General features: G+C 41.4%; 1 protein-coding gene and 1 pseudogene across 5 annotated transcripts in view; one reads left to right on the plus strand and one right to left on the minus strand.

Moving 5' to 3' along the window:
• The window catches only part of LOC148148536 (uncharacterized), a 219,428-nt pseudogene that overhangs the window by 50,016 nt on the left and 148,389 nt on the right, over positions 1-21,023 (plus strand).
• Positions 4,308-21,023, minus strand: part of LOC122555504 (immunoglobulin superfamily member 2-like) — a 46,415-nt gene continuing 29,699 nt past the window's right edge. For all 5 annotated transcript variants that reach the window (XR_015758859.1, XR_015758858.1, XR_015758860.1 and 2 more), the window contains 2 exons: positions 12,848-13,264; positions 4,308-5,855 (listed from right to left, as the gene is read on the minus strand). Coding sequence is in view for 2 of the 5 variants with exons in the window: in XM_087992797.1 (XP_087848923.1) it covers positions 5,761-5,855; positions 12,848-13,264 (512 nt within the window). In the remaining 3 variants the exon portion in view is untranslated. The remainder of the gene's footprint in view (positions 5,856-12,847; positions 13,265-21,023) is intronic.

Here is a 21,023-nt window from a genome sequence, read left to right on the forward strand (position 1 = left end):
AGCCAGAGAAACAATAGCCAACAATAGGGGCCGTGATGCAAAGACTGGAACAAACAGCCCTGCCACAAATCCAACCCAAGCTCTGGATCCGTGGATAACACTTTTGTTATCATTAAGAGAACAGAAATTGAGAACACACACCAGACTATCAACACTATGCTCACAGGGATCAGATTTATGAGAGAGGAGGAACCCAACAATCAGCTCCCATTCCTGGATGTGATCATACAAAGAAAACAGAACAGTGAATGCGCCAGGAAAGCCACACACACAACTAGATCCTGAACTACAACAGCCACCGCCCAAACACACACAAGAGAAGCTGCGTTAGGACCCTGTTCAAAAGGGCTACAACACACTATAGCACTCCTGACCTAAGAAAGAAAGAACAACACCTCTACAGAGTATTCACCAAGAACGGATATTCCCAGAACTTCATCCACAGATGCCTCACAGACAAACAACACGATGAGCACATGCCACGACCTAACTCACCAGCAACACTACCTTACATAAAAAGCACCTTGAAACTGACAGGCAGACTTCTCTGCCTGTTGGGATCCATGATAGCCCATACCCTCACAACCATGCTCCGACAACAATTCACAGGACAAAAGACCAGATACCCATCATGTTACAAGATTCCATGCAAAGACTGCATGAAACACTGTATAGGACAATAGCAATCTGCATCCAAGAACACCAACTAGCCACTAAATGCCACAACCAGCCACACACACAGATGACAAGGACCACAAGTTCAACTGGGACAACACAACGACCATAGGACAAGCTATACAGAGGACAGCCAGAGAATTTGTAGAAGCATGGCACTCACCTACAGACTCCATCAACACTGTTTAAGAAGGGCAGTAAGGACAAGCCAGGGAACAATAGACCGGTGAGCCTGACCTCGGTGGTGGGCAAGTTGTTGGAGGGAATCCTGAGGGACAGGATGTACATGAATTTGGAAAGGCAAGGACTGATTAGGGATAGTGAACATGGCTTTGTGCATGGGAAATCATGTCTCACAAACTTGATTGAGTTTTTTGAAGAAGTAACAAAGAAGATTGATGAGGGCTGAACAGTAGATGTGATCTTTATGGACTTCAGTAAGGCATTCGGCAAGGTTCCCCATGGGAGACTGGTTAGCAAGATTAGATCTCATGGAATAAAGGGAGAACTAGCCATTTGGATACAGAACTGGCTCAAAGGTAGAAAACAGAGGGTGGTGGTGGAGGGTTGTTTTTCAGACTGGAGGCCTGTGACCAGTGGAGTGCCACAAGGATTGGTGCTGGGTTCTCTACTTTTTGTCATTTACATAAATGATTTGGATGCGAGCATAAGAGGTACAGTTATAAGTTTGCAGATGACACCAAAATTGGAGACGTAGTGGACAGCGAAGAGGGTTACCTCAGATTACAACAGGATCTGGACCAGATGGGCCAATGGACTGAGAAGTTGTAGATGGAGTTTAATTCAGATAAATGCGAGGTACTGCATTTTGGGAAAGCAAATCTTAGCAGGCCTTATATACTTAATGGTAAGGTCCCAGGGAGTGTTGCTGAACAAAGACACCTTGGAGTGCAGGTTCATAGCTCCTTGAAAGTGGAGTCGCAGGTAGATAGGATAGTGAAGAAGGCGTTTGGTATGCTTTCCTTTATTGGTCAGAGTATTGAGTTCAGGAGTTGGGAGGTCATGTTGCGGCTGTACAGGACATTGGTTAGGCCACTGTTGGAATATTGCGTGCAATTCTGGGTCTCCTTCCTATCGGAAAGATGTTGTGAAACTTGAAAGGGTTCAGAAAAGATTTACAAGGATGTTGCCAGGGTTGGAGGATTTGAGCGATAGGGAAAGGCTGAACAGGGGCTGTTTTTCCTGGAGCGTCGGAGGCTGAGGGGTGACCTTATAGAGGTTTATAAAATTATGAGCGGCATGGTTAGGATAAATAGGCAAAGTCTTTTCCCTGGAATCGGGGAGTCCAGAACTAGAGGGCATAGGTTTAGGGTGAGAGAGGAAAGATATAAAAGATACCTAAGGGGCAACCTTTTCACGCAGAGGGTGGTGCGTGTATGGAATGAGTTGCCAGAGGATGTGGTGGAGGCTGGTACAATTGCAACATTTAAGAGGCATTTGGATAGGTATATGAATAGGAAGGGTTTGGAGGGATATGAGCCGGGTGCTGGCAGGTGGGACTAGATTGGGTTGGGAAATCTGGTTGGCGTGGACAGGTTGGACTGAAGGGTTGGTTTCCATGCTGTACATCTCTATGACTCTATAGACCTAGACCCAATATACCGGCCACTACAATGAACAACTGGAACTGGAGGCAGCAGGACCGCACCAAATAAATTCTGGAAGACACAGCACGGCCTTCACAGGAGGCTCCAAAGCACTGAAGATGTCACCTAGACAGAGGACGAAACGTCTGCAAAATCCTTCCCAGCTCAGCGAACATCCCCACAAGTATGGCAACCGACAACTGAGCTACAAATCTTTATGCAAATCTTAAATTACATTTGCAGACTTCATAAACATTTTAATGATTTTTTTCATGACGTTTAGTCATGTAGAAGTAATAACAGAGAAATATTAATGGTGTTTACTATAATTAATGGTTCCATGTTTCACTAAGATGCATTAATTTTCAAAAAGAATTCATACTGTAAATCTGAATTTGTGCTAATATCTTTGTTGACTTACTATAATCCATATTATTGACTGTGGTTAAGTTTTAGTTCACAATATTGACCCATTAAGTTTACTTGACTCCATTATTCTACAATGAATTCTTTTAAGAGTTTATTATATCTTCATTCATGTTATGCTATTAACTGCGATCATTAATTGCCCATCCCTAGTTGACATTGAGACTTTGGTGATCAGCTGCCTTCTACCAAATCTACCTGCCCAAGGATCAAACTTACATCCAGAACCACAAGCTGAGCTAAAGCTCTTCTCAAAAATCGCAATCAGTTGCCTTCTTCAGCTACCATAGTTCATTTGGTGTCGGTACACCCAAGATGTTAAGGAGGGAGTTCCAGGATACTGGCTCATTAGCAGTGAAGGAACAGCCATGGATTTTCAAGTTGATTATTTCCATTTAATATCAAGAAAAGGCTCAAGACACTGGATATTGCAAAAGCGATAGACCCTTGCAGCATTCCAACAAAAGACCTGGAGACTCCGGATCTTCTTCTGCCTCTAATTAAGCTGATCCAGTGTAACTGATACACTGGCATCTACCCAACAATGTGAAAAGTTGCCCAGGCATTTCAAGTTCACAAAAAGCAGGAAAGATCCAACCCAGCCAAACACCAACACCTCCCGTCCCATCAGTCTACACTCGATCATCAGTAGAGTGATGGAAGGTACCATCAACAGTGTTATCATGCAGCACCTGCTCAGCAATAACCTGCTCAGTGATGCCCAGTTTGGGTCCTGCCAAGGCAGCTCAGCTCCTGACCTCATTAAAGCCACTATTGAACCATGGAGAAAAGAGCTGATTTCCAGAGGGAAAGTGAGAGTGAAAACCTTTGACATCAAGGCTGCATTTTACTGAAGATGGCATGAAGGCACTTGAGCAAAATTGGGATTAATGGGAATCACTGGGACAACTCTGTGCTGGTAGAAGTCATAACTGTGCCTTATCACCCTCAGTACTTCCTCAAAGTTAAGTTCAACATGGAGCAGTACCAGTGTAGCAGCAGATTGGTGGGGCGGGGGGGAAATCAAGGGTGGCATTGCGTGATAATCAAATGACTGTTTGCTTGTCTGTGTTGATTTGATGTCATGAGACTTCATGAGATCCAGTGTCAATGTTGAGAAATTTGAGGGCAGCTCCCTCCTGAGTATATGCCATTGTGCCACCTCAGCTGGACCTGTTCTGGTGGGTCAGGACATACCCAGAAGTGCTTGACTAGTTTGCGAGACAGCTCCCTCAGAGCTCTCACTAGCTTCAGATATCAGTAAGGAGGAATCTTTGAAGACAGGGCTGAATTTTCCATTGTCATTTCTGGTTCCTCAGTTGACACAGTTAGTCCATCCAATTACATTCCTTTTTCAAAGCATGGAATCACAAATAGCCAAGACTAGGTAAGGCTGATAGTTTTCCTCATCCTAAAGATCATTAATGAACCAGTTGGGCTTTCACGGCAATAGTTTTGTGGACATCATTAAACTTTTAATTCCAGCTTTTACTGAATTCAAATTCCACCATCTGTCATCATCGGATTCAAACCTTGTCTCTTACTCGTCCAGTGACTGTAACACTGCACCACCACATTCCACATTAAATGGGAACTGAAACCTTTACAACATTTAGCAGTCTTGTCAGCATTTGTGAACAGCAAAGACACACAGATTTCAAGTGTTTGACTGTCAGAACTAAACGAGCAGTGAATTTCTTAACAGGACAGATCAGGGATAAAAATAAGGAAAAGGAAACAACTACAGGAATTGGCCTGAGGTAGATTTACCAACTCCTTTTGCTGAGAGATATTTCAATTCATAGCTGAGAAGCAGGCTTTGTGAAAAGCTACCAAGGGTTGAAATCTGGAAAGATCATTTCCGTGAAGCCTATGAAATTGCATTGGTAATTTTGGTAACTAGCCATAGCCTGTGCATGACTTTAAGCCTTTATCTCCACTTGAAAGAAGCATTTGGTTACTTAGCTTGAGGGGCATCACCCCATATTAAACTAAGGAAGTTATTTTGGAGATGCCCTAATAAAAAGTAAATGAGATAGGAAAACTGTGCTTCAGCCCCAGAACTTACAGTCAAGCAAACTTGATATCACCCCAAAAAAGTCAATGTTGCATCGCTGGAGCATTATCCCACTGCTGCCTGAACTCCAAAAGGCTAACTCTGTATTCACAGAACCATCTGTTTTGAAATAAAGTGAGAGGATGTTTCGACCAGATGGCTGTCACATGTCTACTAAAGAAATGAGTTCCTGAAACTTGTGTTCTGTTAAATAGCCTAGAAGATCAAAGATGGAGAGTTCAGAATGGTTATTCATAGTGAAGTTACATCTTACATGCCATCTTGATAGTTGGTTCACCCTATCACCCTAGACAGAAAAGTGAATACTTGAACTATACATGAGGTTTTATATGTAGAGTTTTCTATGAGGAGACATGGCCATGATCAGGCAACACCATGTCAATGTAATGATGCTGCACTCCTGAAACACTCACCAAGAACTCTGGCTGTAAAAGCAACCTCACAATGTTAAGAAATATATCTGTAACTTCAATTACTACCATGAAACTTTCAGTGCTCTGGATACAACATTATTGAATTTATGCTACAATATGTAATTGTGAAAGAAGCAGATAGAAATTGATTATGCAGTATTCAAATTTATTATTCAGTGGTTTCCATGGTTTTGGTAACAATCCTAGATGCCATGATAGAAACATGTCCAATAAGACAGTAGCACATTTCTGGCCGAAAAAGGACACACATCACATTAGATACTAAGTGCTCAATTGACAACTGAGGAACAGGTGCAAGGTTTTGAGCTTCTTGGCCATTAACCCCATTAAAATGCATCACTGTATTCTTTTACGTGATATCATAGAATTGATTCATAACCTTACTTGGTCTTCTCCCTCCCTAATCATAAAGAAGTTTGTCAAACAGAATGCAGTGACTTGAATTTCTTTGACTGCTGTAATTCTTCAAAGCTCAATAAAACAGTGAAGGAAACTGTTGGATGCATACTTGGGTCAGTGTAGCAATGACACTTTTCTCCCCTCAGTTGAGCAGAAGGATTAGAGTGAGAAAGGGGAACATTTTCCAGGCTTGTACACGCATCCATGATCCCTTTGAATCTGCTCTTGTTTTATGGCCTGCAATAGAAAAATGTACTCCAATGAGAACAATCCCAGGGAAAATACCTTGTCTATTTACCCTATCAATGACCCTCGTGATTTTATAAACCTCTATAACGTCACGCCTCAGCCTCCGACGCTCCAGGGAAAAAATTTTCTGCACAGCATTATATAGAGAATGTGCACTTACTTAGCACTGTTTACCTGAAAGTGACAAATTTAAAAGATCATTTCTTCAGAATTGATACGTCATACTAATGTACATAAAGATATTAAATATCTAAATTTTAAAACATGCTTTGGACACCAAGTGCATAGAATTACATATTATATTTAAAATTAAATACTGTGAAGAAATAGTCATTTCAAACATCCACATTAAATTATTTCTTGGAAGAATCTGACTTTAGGATGAATAAATTGTCTAATCTCATTAATTTCTCTCTCAGGCAGAGCTAATGTTTGGAAATGACTTTTTGCCATTTGCCTTATTAATGCAAACAAGAAGTGGTTGAAATAATCAGTTCCACCTCTTTTTTGAAATTAGGCTGAAAGCTAATTGCGTGATATATGACCATGGATCAAATTTAAGGTTTCTGGCAAGCCAATTCATCAATATGACACATTAGCTCCCCAAACACATTATTTTTGGATCAGAGTTATAATCCTTCTGGACTGCACATCTAAGATGGAAAGATTTTCATGAGTAGAGGATGAAACAAGTGGAGTTATTTCAATTCCTATTTCACATTTGTTCATTTTCTGGATTTGTTTTGCATACCCTCCCTGTGATATTGTCAGTTAAGGTCATATTGGATACAGCCAGACAAATCTGGCTGGATATGTGCTGTCATTTTACTTGAGTTCTACTGATCATCTTGCCTGCTTAGATCGAATATTCAGATTTTTAATGACCCTATTCAGGAATGTTCTAGCACAAATCCAGGGCTGGAAGCTGAACACTGTTACGGGCTCTATCACTTCACCACAAGACCATATGTCTGTGGAGGTATGTTATGGCTATCTAATTTACTGCAGATTGAATTACAGGTAAACCATTTATTTAATCACATAGATGTTTCCTAATCACCCTGTTCAGAGATGGTTACACCTGGACCAGATGGAGTGTGAACCTGGGTCTCCTGCTTCAAAGGAAGGGGCAGTACCACCACAACCACAAGAGTCCACAAGGCAACATTTTTCTATTTTCTAATCACCCTGTTCAGAGATGGTTACACCTCTCTAGAGCAGGTGGGACAGGAACCCAGGTTGGATCAAAGATCATAGAATCCCTAAAGTGTGGAAGCAGACCATTTGGCCCATCAAGTTTTCACTGTCCCTCCACCACCCCATTACCCTATCCCCGTAACCCTGCATCTCCTATGTCTAATCTACCTAACCTGCTCATCTTTGGACTGTGGGAGGAAACCGGAGCACTTGAAGGAAACCCACACAGGCCTGGGGAGAATGTGCAAACTCCACACACACAGTCGCCTAAGGGTCCCTGGCACTATGATGCAGCAGTGCTAACCACTGAATCACCATTGCATCCTGACCTCTGGGCTCAGAGGAAGGGACACTACCACCACATCCTGAGAGCCCTTTAGACAATTTTTCCATGAGTTGTAATTTGAAAATTAACAGGAAATATAATTGAGGTATTACAAGAGCTTAAAGAATTTGATTGGGCAGAAAAAACATATTTCCTTGGAAGCTTGGAACAAAGGGTGGGCTCTAGGGTAATCCATTGTCCTGGAATTTATATTCTATGTTAAATTTCAGAAGTGTCCTTTGACCTTTTGATATTTTGTTACAATGCCCTACCAGAGGCTGCTACACCAGTGTCATTTTTTTTTTAAAACAATGTAAGACAAAGGAAGGGCAAATTTATACTGTCAGAAGTTATTTCAATAAAGAAAGGATGTGCAAACATGCAACTCTCTTCTCCAAAAGCTTTTGGGGCTGGGCCTATTGAAAACGTAAAAATATAGATGGAGAGATTTTTGTAAGGCAAGAGTCTCACAGGATACGGGCTCCAATCAGGTAAATGTCATTAAGACTGAAAGCAACCAATGCTGAAGATCGCAGTATGTCAGGCAGCATCCATGGAGAGAGAGCAAGCTAACGTTTCAAATCAGAGAACTGATGAAGAATCATCTAGATTCGAAATGTTAGCTTGCTCTCTCACCATGGATGCTGTCTGACCCATTGTGATCTCCAGTGTTGGTTGTTTTCAGTACAGATTCCAGCATCTGCAGTAATTTTCTCCGAAATGTCATGAAGGTCAGCCTCGATCTAATCAAATCGTTGTGCAGGCTTGAGGAGATGAATAGTCTACTCTAATGTTCTATTCCTATAATTCCTGCTGTAAAAAGATATCAGATAAAGATGGGATTTTCTCTAGTTTAATTCCCTGCTAATGATCAAGGCTTCTACATGAATATAGGCCATTTGGGGAAGATGCTGAACAGCAATCACCAGCCATGGAACTGCACCACTGTGTAAAGAGAGCAAGGAAATATTAGCAGGATTTCTTTCTTTAAATGGATGATGGGATATTAGTTGTGCCAGAATATCATCACTTGCTCAAGGGAATGATCATAGCTTGCATAAGCCCCAAAATCATGCCTTTTCTTTCTCCACAATGAACATGAAAATAAAGACAAAGATAATATCTGAAAATGGCATGTGTGAATTTGGCTAAGTTATGCACTTGGTGTGAATATGTACAAAAGCCCGTGGCATCCAGAAAACAGAGACAAGAAATAGGTCCCCTGAAATTATATACCACACAGATGAATGCATAGACTGTTATTACCATTATATATTGGTAAATATGCCAGTTAAAAATTAATTCAGCAATTAAATTGAAGCCCAATTCTGTCTTTTTTGAACTCATCATCAATAGACTGTTTAAAACGAAAATTTAGATTTCACAAACTGTGCCAGCAACAGTTATTTTCTTATTGAAACATTGTAATCTTGGCTTTCTTTTTTTGTATACCTTTCAGAAATAATTTAGTATTCCTTTCAGAAAATAATTATTGCACTTTTTCAGAGGGAAAGCAATGAGAATGAATTGACAATGACAAAGTTACTGTGGTGGGCTTTTTAAGAGCAATCTTCTTGTCTTTCAATGTCATCAAATTATCAAAGTGAATACAGTGTTCTGTTGGATGTCAGGATTTGAAAGGGATTAGTTGGCTTATTCTCATCTTAAAACTGAGTTTCAAAAAGTCAACTTTCCATTTGTGTAGTAGTGACAGCTCATTAGTTCAGTTATAGCACACTAGAAAACTAGACTAGCTGCAGCCAGTTTAACTTCCTCTAATTCTCATCTAGCTTTCAAACGTTTTTGCTTGGCAGCACTTTAAGTAGCTCAACAGATTTGAAATATTAACTATTAATACCTTAAAGGAGCTATGACATTTTTAGAAGACAAGGCTATTTTCAGCAGTTAAACCATTCATCTCAACCAGCTAGGTTGTGGCTTGCTGGTCACATGAATCTCCTATATGTGCAGTCATGATTTAAAAATTTAAAATGACAAGACTTGTATTTGAAATAACTGCAGAGGCCAGTATCCCATCACCAAGTGGCCATTTATTTACTAATACACAGTACATGAGTTGCAACCAGCCAGCTCAAAGCAGTCCCCTGAACTGAGAAGATTCTAAATCTCCTGGTTATAATGTTTCTCTGTTTTTTAGTATTATTGTGTGTGCCAAACCTTGTGATTTTCAGATCAAAGTTACATAAAGTTATTCAAAGGGACTTCCTCTGCAAGGCTGCACTGAGACCAGTATCCCGTCACCAAATTACCTTTCACTTACTGGTGCACAGCACATCTCCTGGTTATGTATTTTTATATTCCAAATAAAGAGCACATTTATTCTGTGAACATTGAAATAAACAAGTACAATAAGGATCTTGGTTTTAGGATATGCAATAAATAAACCGAATGAGGAAATCATCAGTTGGATGTTGAACTAGATAGTCAAAACTATCTTGTCAGAGAAGATAATAATCAAACTTTTTCATCCTCTTTCATCTCCTGGTTATACTGGTCAGCTAGGGCATTCCTGATTGGCCCACATTAACAAACCCAGTCAAAGATCTCATAATCAACAAAATCCAGTTGGTTCCAATCATTATATAATAATTACTACAATCACTGAATAATTTACATTTCAGATTTGATCTTGTTTGACAGAGCCCTTGAAACTTTGATCAGTTCAGGTCAATTAAGATCCAATTGCCAGAAAGGAAAATCATTTGCAAGAAGAAAGTCAGAGAAAAATAAAACAAAGATGAATGGGCAATGTTGTAATATACAGTGAAGAGCTGTTTAACCTCAGCACTTGTTCGGACTAAAGCCTGTACTTGGACAAAAACAAATTCAGTTTTTTAAAATTTATTTTGCAGGATGAGGGCGTCGCTGGCTACACCAGCATTTATTGCCCAGAGGGCAGTTCAGAGTTAACCACATCACTGTGGGGTTGGAGTCAGACCAAGTAAGAATGGCAGTTTCATTCCCTCAATGATATTAATGAACCAGATGGGTTTTTCCTGGCAATCCATAATGGTCACAGAGTTTTTAATAAATTAAAATGCCACCATCTCCTGTGACAGGATTTGACCCTGTGGCTCAGAACATCACCTGGTTTTCTGGCTTAACGGTCCAGTGATAATATCACTAAATCATTGCCTCCCCAATCACATTTAGTCACAGCAGAGATCTTTAGTACCGATTACATTATTTATAAGTATAGGATGGTTTGTACAGTATGGTTATGAATTTTACACTATTATTAATTGTAGAGCACAGCATATATATATTCTGATATCTGTAAGTACTTTAAAAACACACCTATTTTCAAATATTGGAACAATTGTATAATTGATAACAAAAACAGAAATTGCTAGGAAAACTCAGTAGGTCTGGCAACATTTGTGAAACAAAATCAACATAAATATTTTGGTTTCAGTGACCCTTCAAAACTTATGGTAGCTAGGAAACTATGGGCTTTCATGCAGAAGGGATGGTGGGGGGAGGGGTATGGAGTACATGACAGGTGGGGTTGGGCCAAAGAGAGAGAAAAAAACAGTTAGACTGACAAAGAAATGGATAGCGATCCAGCTGGAGGGTGAATAACTGTTAATGGGGACTGTTAGTGGCTAACAATGGGTTGTATGTAATATCAGACCATGTGGTCACCAGGCCTGGTGTGTTGGGGTGGGAGCTAGGACATAGGAGAATACAAAGTTATTGAAATCAATATTAAATGCAGAAGGCTACAGAGTTCCCAAGTGGAAAATGAGGTGCTGTTCTTCCAGCTTACATTGACCCTCCCTGGATCACTGCAGCAAGCCTGAGACAGAGATATTGGCCAGGGAACAGGGTGGTGTTTTAAAGTGGCAGGCAACTGGAAACTCAGGGTCTTTTGTTGAGGGCAGAACATAGGCGTTCTGCAAAGCCATCACCCAGTCTATGCTTTGTTTCCCCAATATAGAGGGGACCACATTATGAGCAGTGAATGCAGTAGACATGAAGTACAGATAAAGTGCTGCTTCACCTGGAAGGTAGTTTGGGCCCTTGGATACTGAGGACGGAGGAGCTAAATGGGTAGGTTTTCAGCGATTCTGTGGGGGTGTTTTGGGAGTGAAGGAAGAGTGGACTGGAGTGTCCTAGAGGGAACACTCCCTGCGAAAGTTGGACAAGTGAGGGGATGGGAATGTATCTGGTGGTGGCATCTCGCTGGAGGTGCGGAAATGGTGGCTAATGATCTTTTGGATGTGGATGCTGGTGGGACAGTCGTTATAGGAGAAGGGGATCCCTATCACTGTTGCAGGAGGGAGTGTTGCAGATGGGTTGGACTTGGTTGAGGGCCCTGTCAACAATGGTGCTGAAGATTCCTCAGTTGAGGAAGAAGGTGGACATTTTGGAGGCTTCTCCTTGTTGAAGTTGGTCTTGTCGGAACATACACAATGGAGATGCAGGAACAGGGAGAATGGATTAAAGTCTTTACAGTAACCAGAGTGTGAGGATGTACAGTCTGGGTAATTGTGGGAGTCGGTGGATTTATAGAGAATATTAGTGGTTAGCCTATCCCTAGAAATAGAAACAGATGTCACAGAAGAGAAGGAAGGAGTCAGAAAAAGACCAGGTGAAAATGAGGGTGGGATGGAAATTTGAAGCAGAATTAATAAACCACCCCAATTCCAGACAAGAGAGGGAAGCAGTACTGATGATATCATCAATATATCGAAGAAAGAGTTGTGGGTGGGGGGCTGGAATAGAACTGGAACAAGGAATATCCCACATACCCCACAAAGAGACAGGCATAACTGGGGCCCATGTGGATACCCATGGCAAAAATGACTCTGTGCTTCCAGTCACATGCAACTTCAGTACCCCAGCCTGTTCCTTGGCCAAATTCTCTGTCTCAGGCTTGCTGCAATGCTCCAGTGAAGCTCAGCATAGGCTGGAAAAACAACACCTCATTTTCCGCTTGGGGAACCTGCAGCCCTCAGGACTTAATTTTGATTTTAATAACTTTAGAGTCTGAGCTCTCCTATATCCTAGCCCTCACCCCCACACCCCAGTTCTTGTTATCACATAGTCTGCTGCTAATACAACCTATTGTAAGCCATAATAGTCTCCATTAACAGTTATTCACCCTCCCAGCCAGATCATTATTCACTCCTGTATCTGGCCAACTGTTTTTCTCTCACTTTGGGCTCTAGCTTCACCTACCATTTACTCCTTATCCCCTCCCCCACACTACCTTCGCATAAAAACCCACATTTTCCAAACTACTGTCAGTTCTGAGGAAGGATCACTGGACCCAAAACATTAACTCTGATTTCACAGATGCTACCAGATCTGCTGAGCTTCTCCAGCAATTTTCATTTCTGATCTAAATCATCCACAGCTTTTTTTTTTGTTTTTGTTTGATATAATTGATAACACTAGATATCACCAGAATAATATCTATCCAAATACATACCCTGTATTCCTGCTGCTTCTACATAAACTGTTGTATGTTCAGTGATTTTATGGGCAATGTTATACCAGAATTTATCTGGGTCTTGGATCCATTCTTTAGCCTCACAGTAGAACTCTCCCTGATCAAACATCTGCAGTTTGGAAATGGTGAGTTTGAATGAAGTCACTTCAATCTTGTCCAGCCGTATATCTCCTGATGCCTGCCTTAGTTTATATCTTCCTTCAGAACGCAGAACAAAATCTCGTGTGAGAGAGATGACCGTGGCATTCTGATCTTCCTTCTGTATGTACCATGTGACAGCCTCGTGTGTGTGCTGTGCTGTTTGTTTAGATACTTCACAGACCAGTTCCAGGGAGTCACCTTCAACTTTATTCAGGGTCTGAGGTACCGATGTTGCACTGAGTGTGTCTGGAATGACTAAAATAAATAAGAACAGTGATACATCTCTTTCAAATATAATAGCAAATTATTGTAAAGAGCAAAATTGCAGTAATGTATTCCATTAGTTTACTGTAACATACTAGAAGTATTTGATGAAGTTTCTTTATTACAAATGTCATGCCACAAGATATTGTGAATTATAAAGCACTGTGGGCAGAATCTTCCAAGCCCCTGCATGATGTGTCATGGTGAGAACTGTAGGAAAAATGAGTGAGATCTCCAGTGAGAACTGTCCCAGTGTTGAGATGAAAACGTCCAATCTTTCAGCCAACTTTTGACAGTAAGTGGAGATTCTCATCTCATGACAATGTGATGAACAGCGAGGGAAATATTTGCATGGATTATCGCTCATTATCGCTGTCTCATTACAGTTTGGGGAGTGAGCCATGGTCAGTCCTACAGGCCAAGTGCAAACAGACTGTAAATTAGCAGTTTCTCAGTCAGGGAGCTGCATGCAGACTAGTCAAAGGGGTCTGGTCAGTCATCAGTTGAGATTGGCTGTCCAAGTCACTTGGAATTTGGCCATGTTAGTCCCTGTGGATGAGTGGAACGAAAGTCAAGGGGACCTGCCAATAGATAATGGAAAGGAAGTGGCGAAACCCACTGCTGAGGGTTGGGGGCAGCAATCTGAGATTCAGAAGGGAAACATTATCGGGGAGACATTTGATGCATCAGATGGAGAGAGAGAGAGAAAAATGCATGGGAGGACATGGATTAGTGCAGAAGGGTCTGATACTGGTAATCAATCACTATCATGGCTTCAACAGGAAGAAGATATGTCACTACGGTGGACAGGACTAAGCTACAGGGCAAAGGCTCAGAGATAAGGATGAGATTTGTAGTTGTAATTCGAGGTGGTCAGTGATAACATATAGGGAATCAGAAGTGATGAGCTGTGCAGGAATTCGCAGGTAGAAAGGGACATGGAGGCTCATGGATGTACCTTAATTACTGGGCTGAGCCTGTGATTCATTGTGCCAAAGGTGGCCTGCATTGCCTTTCATGTTTTCTCAACTTCTAAATGAAAATCTATGTAGATAATGAATGGAAAATGGTGGCACAGGAAATCGTTCAAGCAGGGGGAGCAACCAGAGAAGAGGTAGTGTTAGGAGATTCTATAATTAGTGGAGGTCTGCCTGTTTTCAGTCCCAACACATGGGCTTCACTGTTGGCAAAGGGAGGCCCTTCAAGGCAAATAGCATCAATCATTCAATTGCTGAGTACAGGTTGCTGTCATTTGCATTTACATCAATGTTATTGGGAAATACATGCATTGTGCAACTGTGTGGGGTGCAAAATCAGATCAAAAGCAATTTCAGCCATTTCAGTGGTCATTGCAGATTGAAGATAGTCATCTCTGTGAAGCAGAAGTAATCACAGAAGACCTTAAAAGTGTCATCTGTGGGTCACGATGCACAAAGATAATGCAAGATCTCATTGACTGCAGAGGGACATGAAACTGATTCCTCTCACTAAAGACGACAAAGCAATACATGATGTATGGTAGGACCATGGGAAACACTGAGGATCAGAGGGACCTTGGTGTCCATGTTAACTAGTGCTTTAAGGTGTCAGGACAGGTGGATAAAATGGTTAGGAAAGCATATGGTATGTTTGCCTTCTTTAGTTGTGACATAGAATTTAAAAGCAGTGATGTTGTGCTGGAATTGTACTGCACATTGGTTGGGTCACAGCTGGAGTATTGTGTTCAGTTCTGGAAGCTACATTACAGAAGGGATGTGATTGCACTGGAGAGGGTGCAGAGAAGATTTACAGGACATTATCTGGGCTGGAGAGTTTTGGCGTTAAAGTGAGATTGGGTTGCTTTCCTGGAAACAAAGGAGATCAAGTGAGGACAAGATTGTGATGTATAAAATAATGAACTGCATAGATAGGGAAGGCAGGAAGAAACATTCCCCTTGGTGGAGGGACCAATGGCCAGGGGACACAGGTTGAAGATAAGGGGCAGAAGATTCAGAAGGGATGTAAGGAAAAACCTTTTCACCAAGTGGGCGTGGGAATCTGGAACTCACTGCCTCTAAGGTTGCAGACACAAAAAAACTACGGAGGCTCGAATCCAGGGTACATGAGCAGGAAGCTGGGAGATCACAACAAGCCAGGCAGCATCAGGAGTTGGAGAAGTCAATGTCTCGGGTGTAACCTGTCTTCAGGACTGGGGATGGGTGTGGGGGGATAAATGGGGAGGCAGGGGCAGGGTGGCGAAGTGAGGATAGGTGAAGACAGGTAGAGGGTATGATCTGGTTGGCCAATGGGAAGAATGGATCCAGTTGATGGCAGGGAGCAGTGGAAGGGAGGGGGAGCGGCTGGGAAGGGAGTCGGAGGATGGGGAGGGAGTTTATTTGAAATTGGAGAAGCAGAGGCAGAAACCCTCTTAACATTTCAGATGTGTAGAGATGTACGCTTGTGGTGCCAAGGTATACAAGCCTATGGTCCAAGTGCTGGAAAACGGGATGAGAATGGTAAGGTGCTTCTTTTTGATCGGTGCAGATGTGATGGGTCAAAAGGCCTTTTTCTGTGCTGTAGATATCTTTAACTCAATGACTCTAAGACTTTAAGTATGCTGCAACATCCTTTTATATATGTGATGCCTTTTTTGAGTGATATAGGGCTGCAAGCACACAATCTCATGCAGCATTAACAATCTCCTAATGTCTCATTGCAACATGACTGCAGATGCATTCATTGAACTAAGGTGCAATGTTAAAATACCATGTCCAGATGGTGCTCTGGAGGATTACATGCATGATGTGAATGCTGACTGCTCGCATTACTGAGGGCCTGTTCCGTTTTTTATGTTCCACACAAGTTAATTGCAGGTGTAGCTGTTGGATCCAGCGACACCAGGGGGTAACATTGCTCTTGCTACACATCAATGAAGGCTAAGAGATACTGAAGAGCAACAAATGTGCCAGCAAAAGCACAGGGCGAGCAGCAATCCTCCAGCTGATGCCAAACAGCATCCACATGAAGAGGTCACAACTGAAAGTTCCTCCCAGGATGTACAGGAAGGCTGGAATTAATCATCGTGGAAACCATTTTGCCACTTCCTCCAGAAGTGTCACAGCAAGTTGAGAATGCCCCAGGACACTGTCACAAAACTATACCACATGCTGGAGTGGGACCTGCGGGGACCTGAAAGAATGGGAGACCTTTGCATCCCTGGGACTGGCAAGGTGGCGTCTGTGCTGAACCATTTGGCAACTGGTTCCTTCAAAGGAGCCATTGGAAACATTGTGAGATCTCACAGTCCAGGACCCACATATGTCAAGTCTGTTAGTGATTCAGCTTGTTCCAGATCACACCACTTCATCGTGTTCCCATGTGATAAGGTTAGTGCTGCACCTTGGACAGTCAGATTCAGCAACATTGCTGGATTCCCCCATGATTAGAATGCAATGGACTCTGCACATATCACACTGAAAGGCCTATATCATACCTAAGTTGAGTTCATCAACAGGAAGAGAGTTCCAGTCCATCGATGTGCAAGCTTTCTATGACCATCAGTGCCATTTCTTAGGAGTACAGTACCCTGGGAGCTACCATGATGCCTATATTCTTGAGAACTCAGGTTCCTTTTAAATCTTTCTTCTCTCACCTTAAGATTATGCCTTATAGTTTTGAACTCCCCCACCATAGGCAAAAGACTTTTGCTATTGACCTTATCTATGCTTCTCATGATTTATAAACCTCTATAAAATCACCCTTTAACCTCCTATGCTCCAGTGAAAAAAGTCACAGCCCGTCCAGCCTCTCCTTATAAATCAAACCCTCCAGTCCCGGTGACATCCTTGCAAATCTTTTCTGCACCCTCTCCAATTTTATAAAATCCTTCTTTTAGCAAGATGTCCAGAACTGTGCACAGTACTCCGGAAGTGGCCTCACCAAAGTCTTGTAAAATCGCAAGAAGACGTACCAACTCCAATACTCAACGGTTTGGCAATGAAGGCAAACGTGTCAAGTGACTTCTTTACCACAAACAAAAATGGAAAGCTCAGCAGGTAATATCTGCGGAGAGAAATCAGAGTTAACATTTCAGGTTGATTGACCCTTCCTCAGAGCTCCAAGTTTTGAGGAAGGTTTAGTCGACCTGAAACATTAACTCTGATTTCTCTCCATAGTTGCTGAGCTTTTCCAGCAGTTTCTCATTTAATTTCTGATTTACAGCATCCACAGTATTTTTGTCCTTCTTTAACACCCTACCTACCTACCTGTGACATAACTTTAAATGAACTATGTACCTGAACCCTGGTCTCACTGTTCAACAGCACTGTCCAGGGCTCTACCGTCAACTGTGTTATCAAAATGCAACAGCTCACATTTATCTAAATTATCCACCTGCCACTCCTCAACTCATTGGCCCAGCTGATCAAGATAACCTTCCGCACTATCTACTATATCACCAATTTTGGTGATATCTGCAAGCATGCTAACCATATTTATTATATTCTCATCCAAGTCATTTGTATAAATGACAAACATTGCTCTGGCATCAGTGAAAGCCAATTGAATCTTATCTTCAATTACGATTTGCTTCAGGTCCTGCATCACATCCGAATAGTTTTCCTTGCTATAAACTTGGATGTGCTTTATCTTTCCAATGCACTTAAAAACAACTTTGTCAGGATAATCTTTCATTAGAAACTTTATACCTTCACACTGCTGTTTTTCTGATTCTTCAAAATCAACCAAAACTGAAAAATTAGTTGCGACATTTTTCTAGATGATTGCTTTCTCTTTAAATTAATTTTGAATGCATCCACCATAGGAATAAAAACTTTCAATTAAAACCTGTTTCTTGAAGAAAATATCTCATCAGTGTTAGGAGTAGCGCCATCTTGACTTTTTCTTTCATTCTTGACCTCTTAATCACACACTTGCAGTCCACATCAGGCAGGTTTTCTTTGCTTTTAAGTTTAATTTCCCCGAAATATTCTCAGTCATCTTTCAAGAAGTCATAGAGTGACATATAAAGCTTTGCAGCTGGACTAAGGGCTATCTCTGCATTTTGTGGAGCTTTGCTGGTTTTGTGGAAATGATTTAGCAAACATTTCCTAAGTCTTTTGCAAGGTTTGTAGCTCAGGTTGAGGTTTAGGGTGTAGCTTTGCAAGGTGAGCCGTGGGTTTGATATCCAGACATTTCATTACCTGGCTAGGTAACATCATCAATGGCGACCTCCAAGTGAAGCGAAGCTGTTGTCTTCTGCTTTCTATTTATATGTTTGTCCTGGCTGGGGTTCCTGGGGTTTGTAGTGATGTCATTTCCTGTTTGTTTTCTGAGGAGTTGATAGATGGTATCTAGATCTATGTGTTTGTTTATGGCGTTGTGGTTGGAGTGCCAGACCTCTAGGAATTCTCTGGCATGTCTTTGCTTAGCCTGTCCCAGGATAGATATGTTGTCCCAGTCGAATTGGTGGGTTTTTTTCTTCCGTGTGTAGGGCTGCGAGGGAGAGAAGGTCGTGTCTTTTTGTGGCTAGCTGGTGCTCATGTATCCTCGTGGCTAACTTTCTTCCTGTTTGTCCTGCGTAGTGTTTGTGGCAGTCCTTGCATGGAATTTTGTAGATGACGTTGGTTTTGTCCATGGGTTGTACTAGGTCTTTTAAGTTTGTTAGTTTTTGTTTGAGAGTGTTGGTGGGTTTGTGCGCTACTAGGATTCCAAGGGGTCTTAGTAGTCTGGCTGTCATTTCTGAAACTTCTTTGATGTATGGTAAGGTGGTTAGGGTTTCTGGCTGTGTTTGGTCTGCTTGTCATGGTTTGTTCTTGAGGAATCTGTGGACTGTATTTTTTGAGTATCCATTCTTCTTGAATACGTTGTATAGGTGGTTCTCCTCTGTTTTCTGAAGTGTGTGGTGGCTCGTTGGAATAGTGTTCTGATACAGCTTCGTTTGTGTGTGTTGGGATGGTTGCTGGTGTAGTTCAGTATTTGGTCAGTGTTTGTCGGTTTTCTGTATACGCAGGTTTGTAGTTCTCCGTTGTCCTTTCTTCCGACTGTGACATCTAGGAATGCGAGTTTGTTGTCGGTTTCTTCCTCCTCGGTGAACTTTATGCCTGTGAGGGTGTTGTTGATGATGTTAAATGTCTCTTCTATCTTGTTTCGTTTTGTGATGACAAAAGTGTTATCTATGTAGCGGACCCAGATTTTTGGTTTGATGGTTGGTAGGGCTGTTTGTTCTAGTCTTTGCATTACCGCTTCTGCTATGAATCCTGATAGCGGAGATCCCATGGGTGTGCCATTGGTTTGTTTGTAGATTATGTTGTTGAAGGTGAAGTGGGTGGTGAGGCACAGGTCCACTAGCTTCATGATGTTTTCGTTGGTAATGTGATTGATGGTGGTTGGGGTATGTGTGATGGTCTCTTCTAAAAGTGTGGTAAGTGTTCCCTTTGCCACATCGATGTTGATGGAGGTGAACAGTGCTGTTTTGTAGAATGAGATCATTGTTTCGGTCTTCATCTATTTTGGTGTTTTTGATGATTTTTAGGGACAACACATCTATCCTGGGACAGGCTAAGCAAAGACATGCCAGAGAATTCCTAGAGGCCTGGCACTCCAACCACAACGCCATAAACAAACACATAGATCTAGATCTGGTGTAGATGAAACAAACAAACTGAAGTATTCTCCTTTTCTCAAGTCATGCAAAATAGATCTTCATACTTTTTCAGCCATAAACTGTTTAAGGTAAATATGAAGGCTTCTCAGATCCACTGCTTCCATCTTGTTTTATGGGATTGTAAGAACTGGATCAAAATTAGCAATGAGTTCTAGCAGGTCAAGGAAGTTCCCATTATGTGAAGATCCAAACTTCTCATTGCCTCTTTAAAAGCGAGTCAAAATTCTGTCAATGTGCACTACACTAAGATGTTCAAGTACAGGTCTCCAGTACTTTTCTCATCTGTTCCTTTCGAACCTTTAATCCAAGATTAACCATGTTGCCTCATCAAAGATGTAAATAAAACCTTTCTATGATTCCTAAGAGTTCTCATGATTGTAAATTCCAATAGGGGTTTTGCCATTGCTCATTAATGTTGCCAATGGTGCTGAAACACAACCGATTGCTGGAGAACTAACCACTCCTGATTTTTCTTTTTATATTAACTTCTGTTGAATCAATAGAGCTTTTGAAAAATACTGAATTTTGTTTCTGAATGAGCGCTTCGGTTTCTCAAATGAGCTGCTCCAATGTTGATGCACTGAGGAACCTTTCTGTAAGTGTACCTGCAATATCGTCCTGACTCAAGACAACCCAAATCATTGAAGTTTGTGTATCAAGGAGAGAAGGGAGTGATGCTTTTGATGCTTTATTAGTTTTAGAAAATAAAATTATGCTTAAAAAGGAAAACATTTCAAAATTGTAACATTATTTTTACATTGATTATTATCTAGAGAAAGCCACAGAAGTCACATTTATTTAATGATCAAAGTGTGTAAATGGCCAGTGTAACTACCAGAGGTCCAAGAAAAAAGGTAATATTGTGAAGATATTTTTGACCCACCATTGTGTTCTGGATGCTAGGAGACTGCTGCATTTCTTAAATGGAAGCTAGGGATGAATCAAAATTTTCTGATTGTGTTCAATGTCCAAGCACTGTTTAATTGTGTCATCAAAGATCTGTATTTTTGCCATACTAGAATAAAAATGACCATTTTAAAGACTATTTGTTCCCTGTCTCCTTTGTTTTTCAACGGTTTGTGCAAAACTTGAAATTTAGTTATTTAC

The sequence above is a fragment of the Chiloscyllium plagiosum genome, unplaced genomic scaffold (assembly GCF_037043375.1).
Source record: "Chiloscyllium plagiosum isolate Xiang-an unplaced genomic scaffold, Cpla_swu_hap1 HiC_scaffold_12, whole genome shotgun sequence".
Classification (NCBI taxonomy): domain Eukaryota; kingdom Metazoa; phylum Chordata; class Chondrichthyes; order Orectolobiformes; family Hemiscylliidae; genus Chiloscyllium; species Chiloscyllium plagiosum.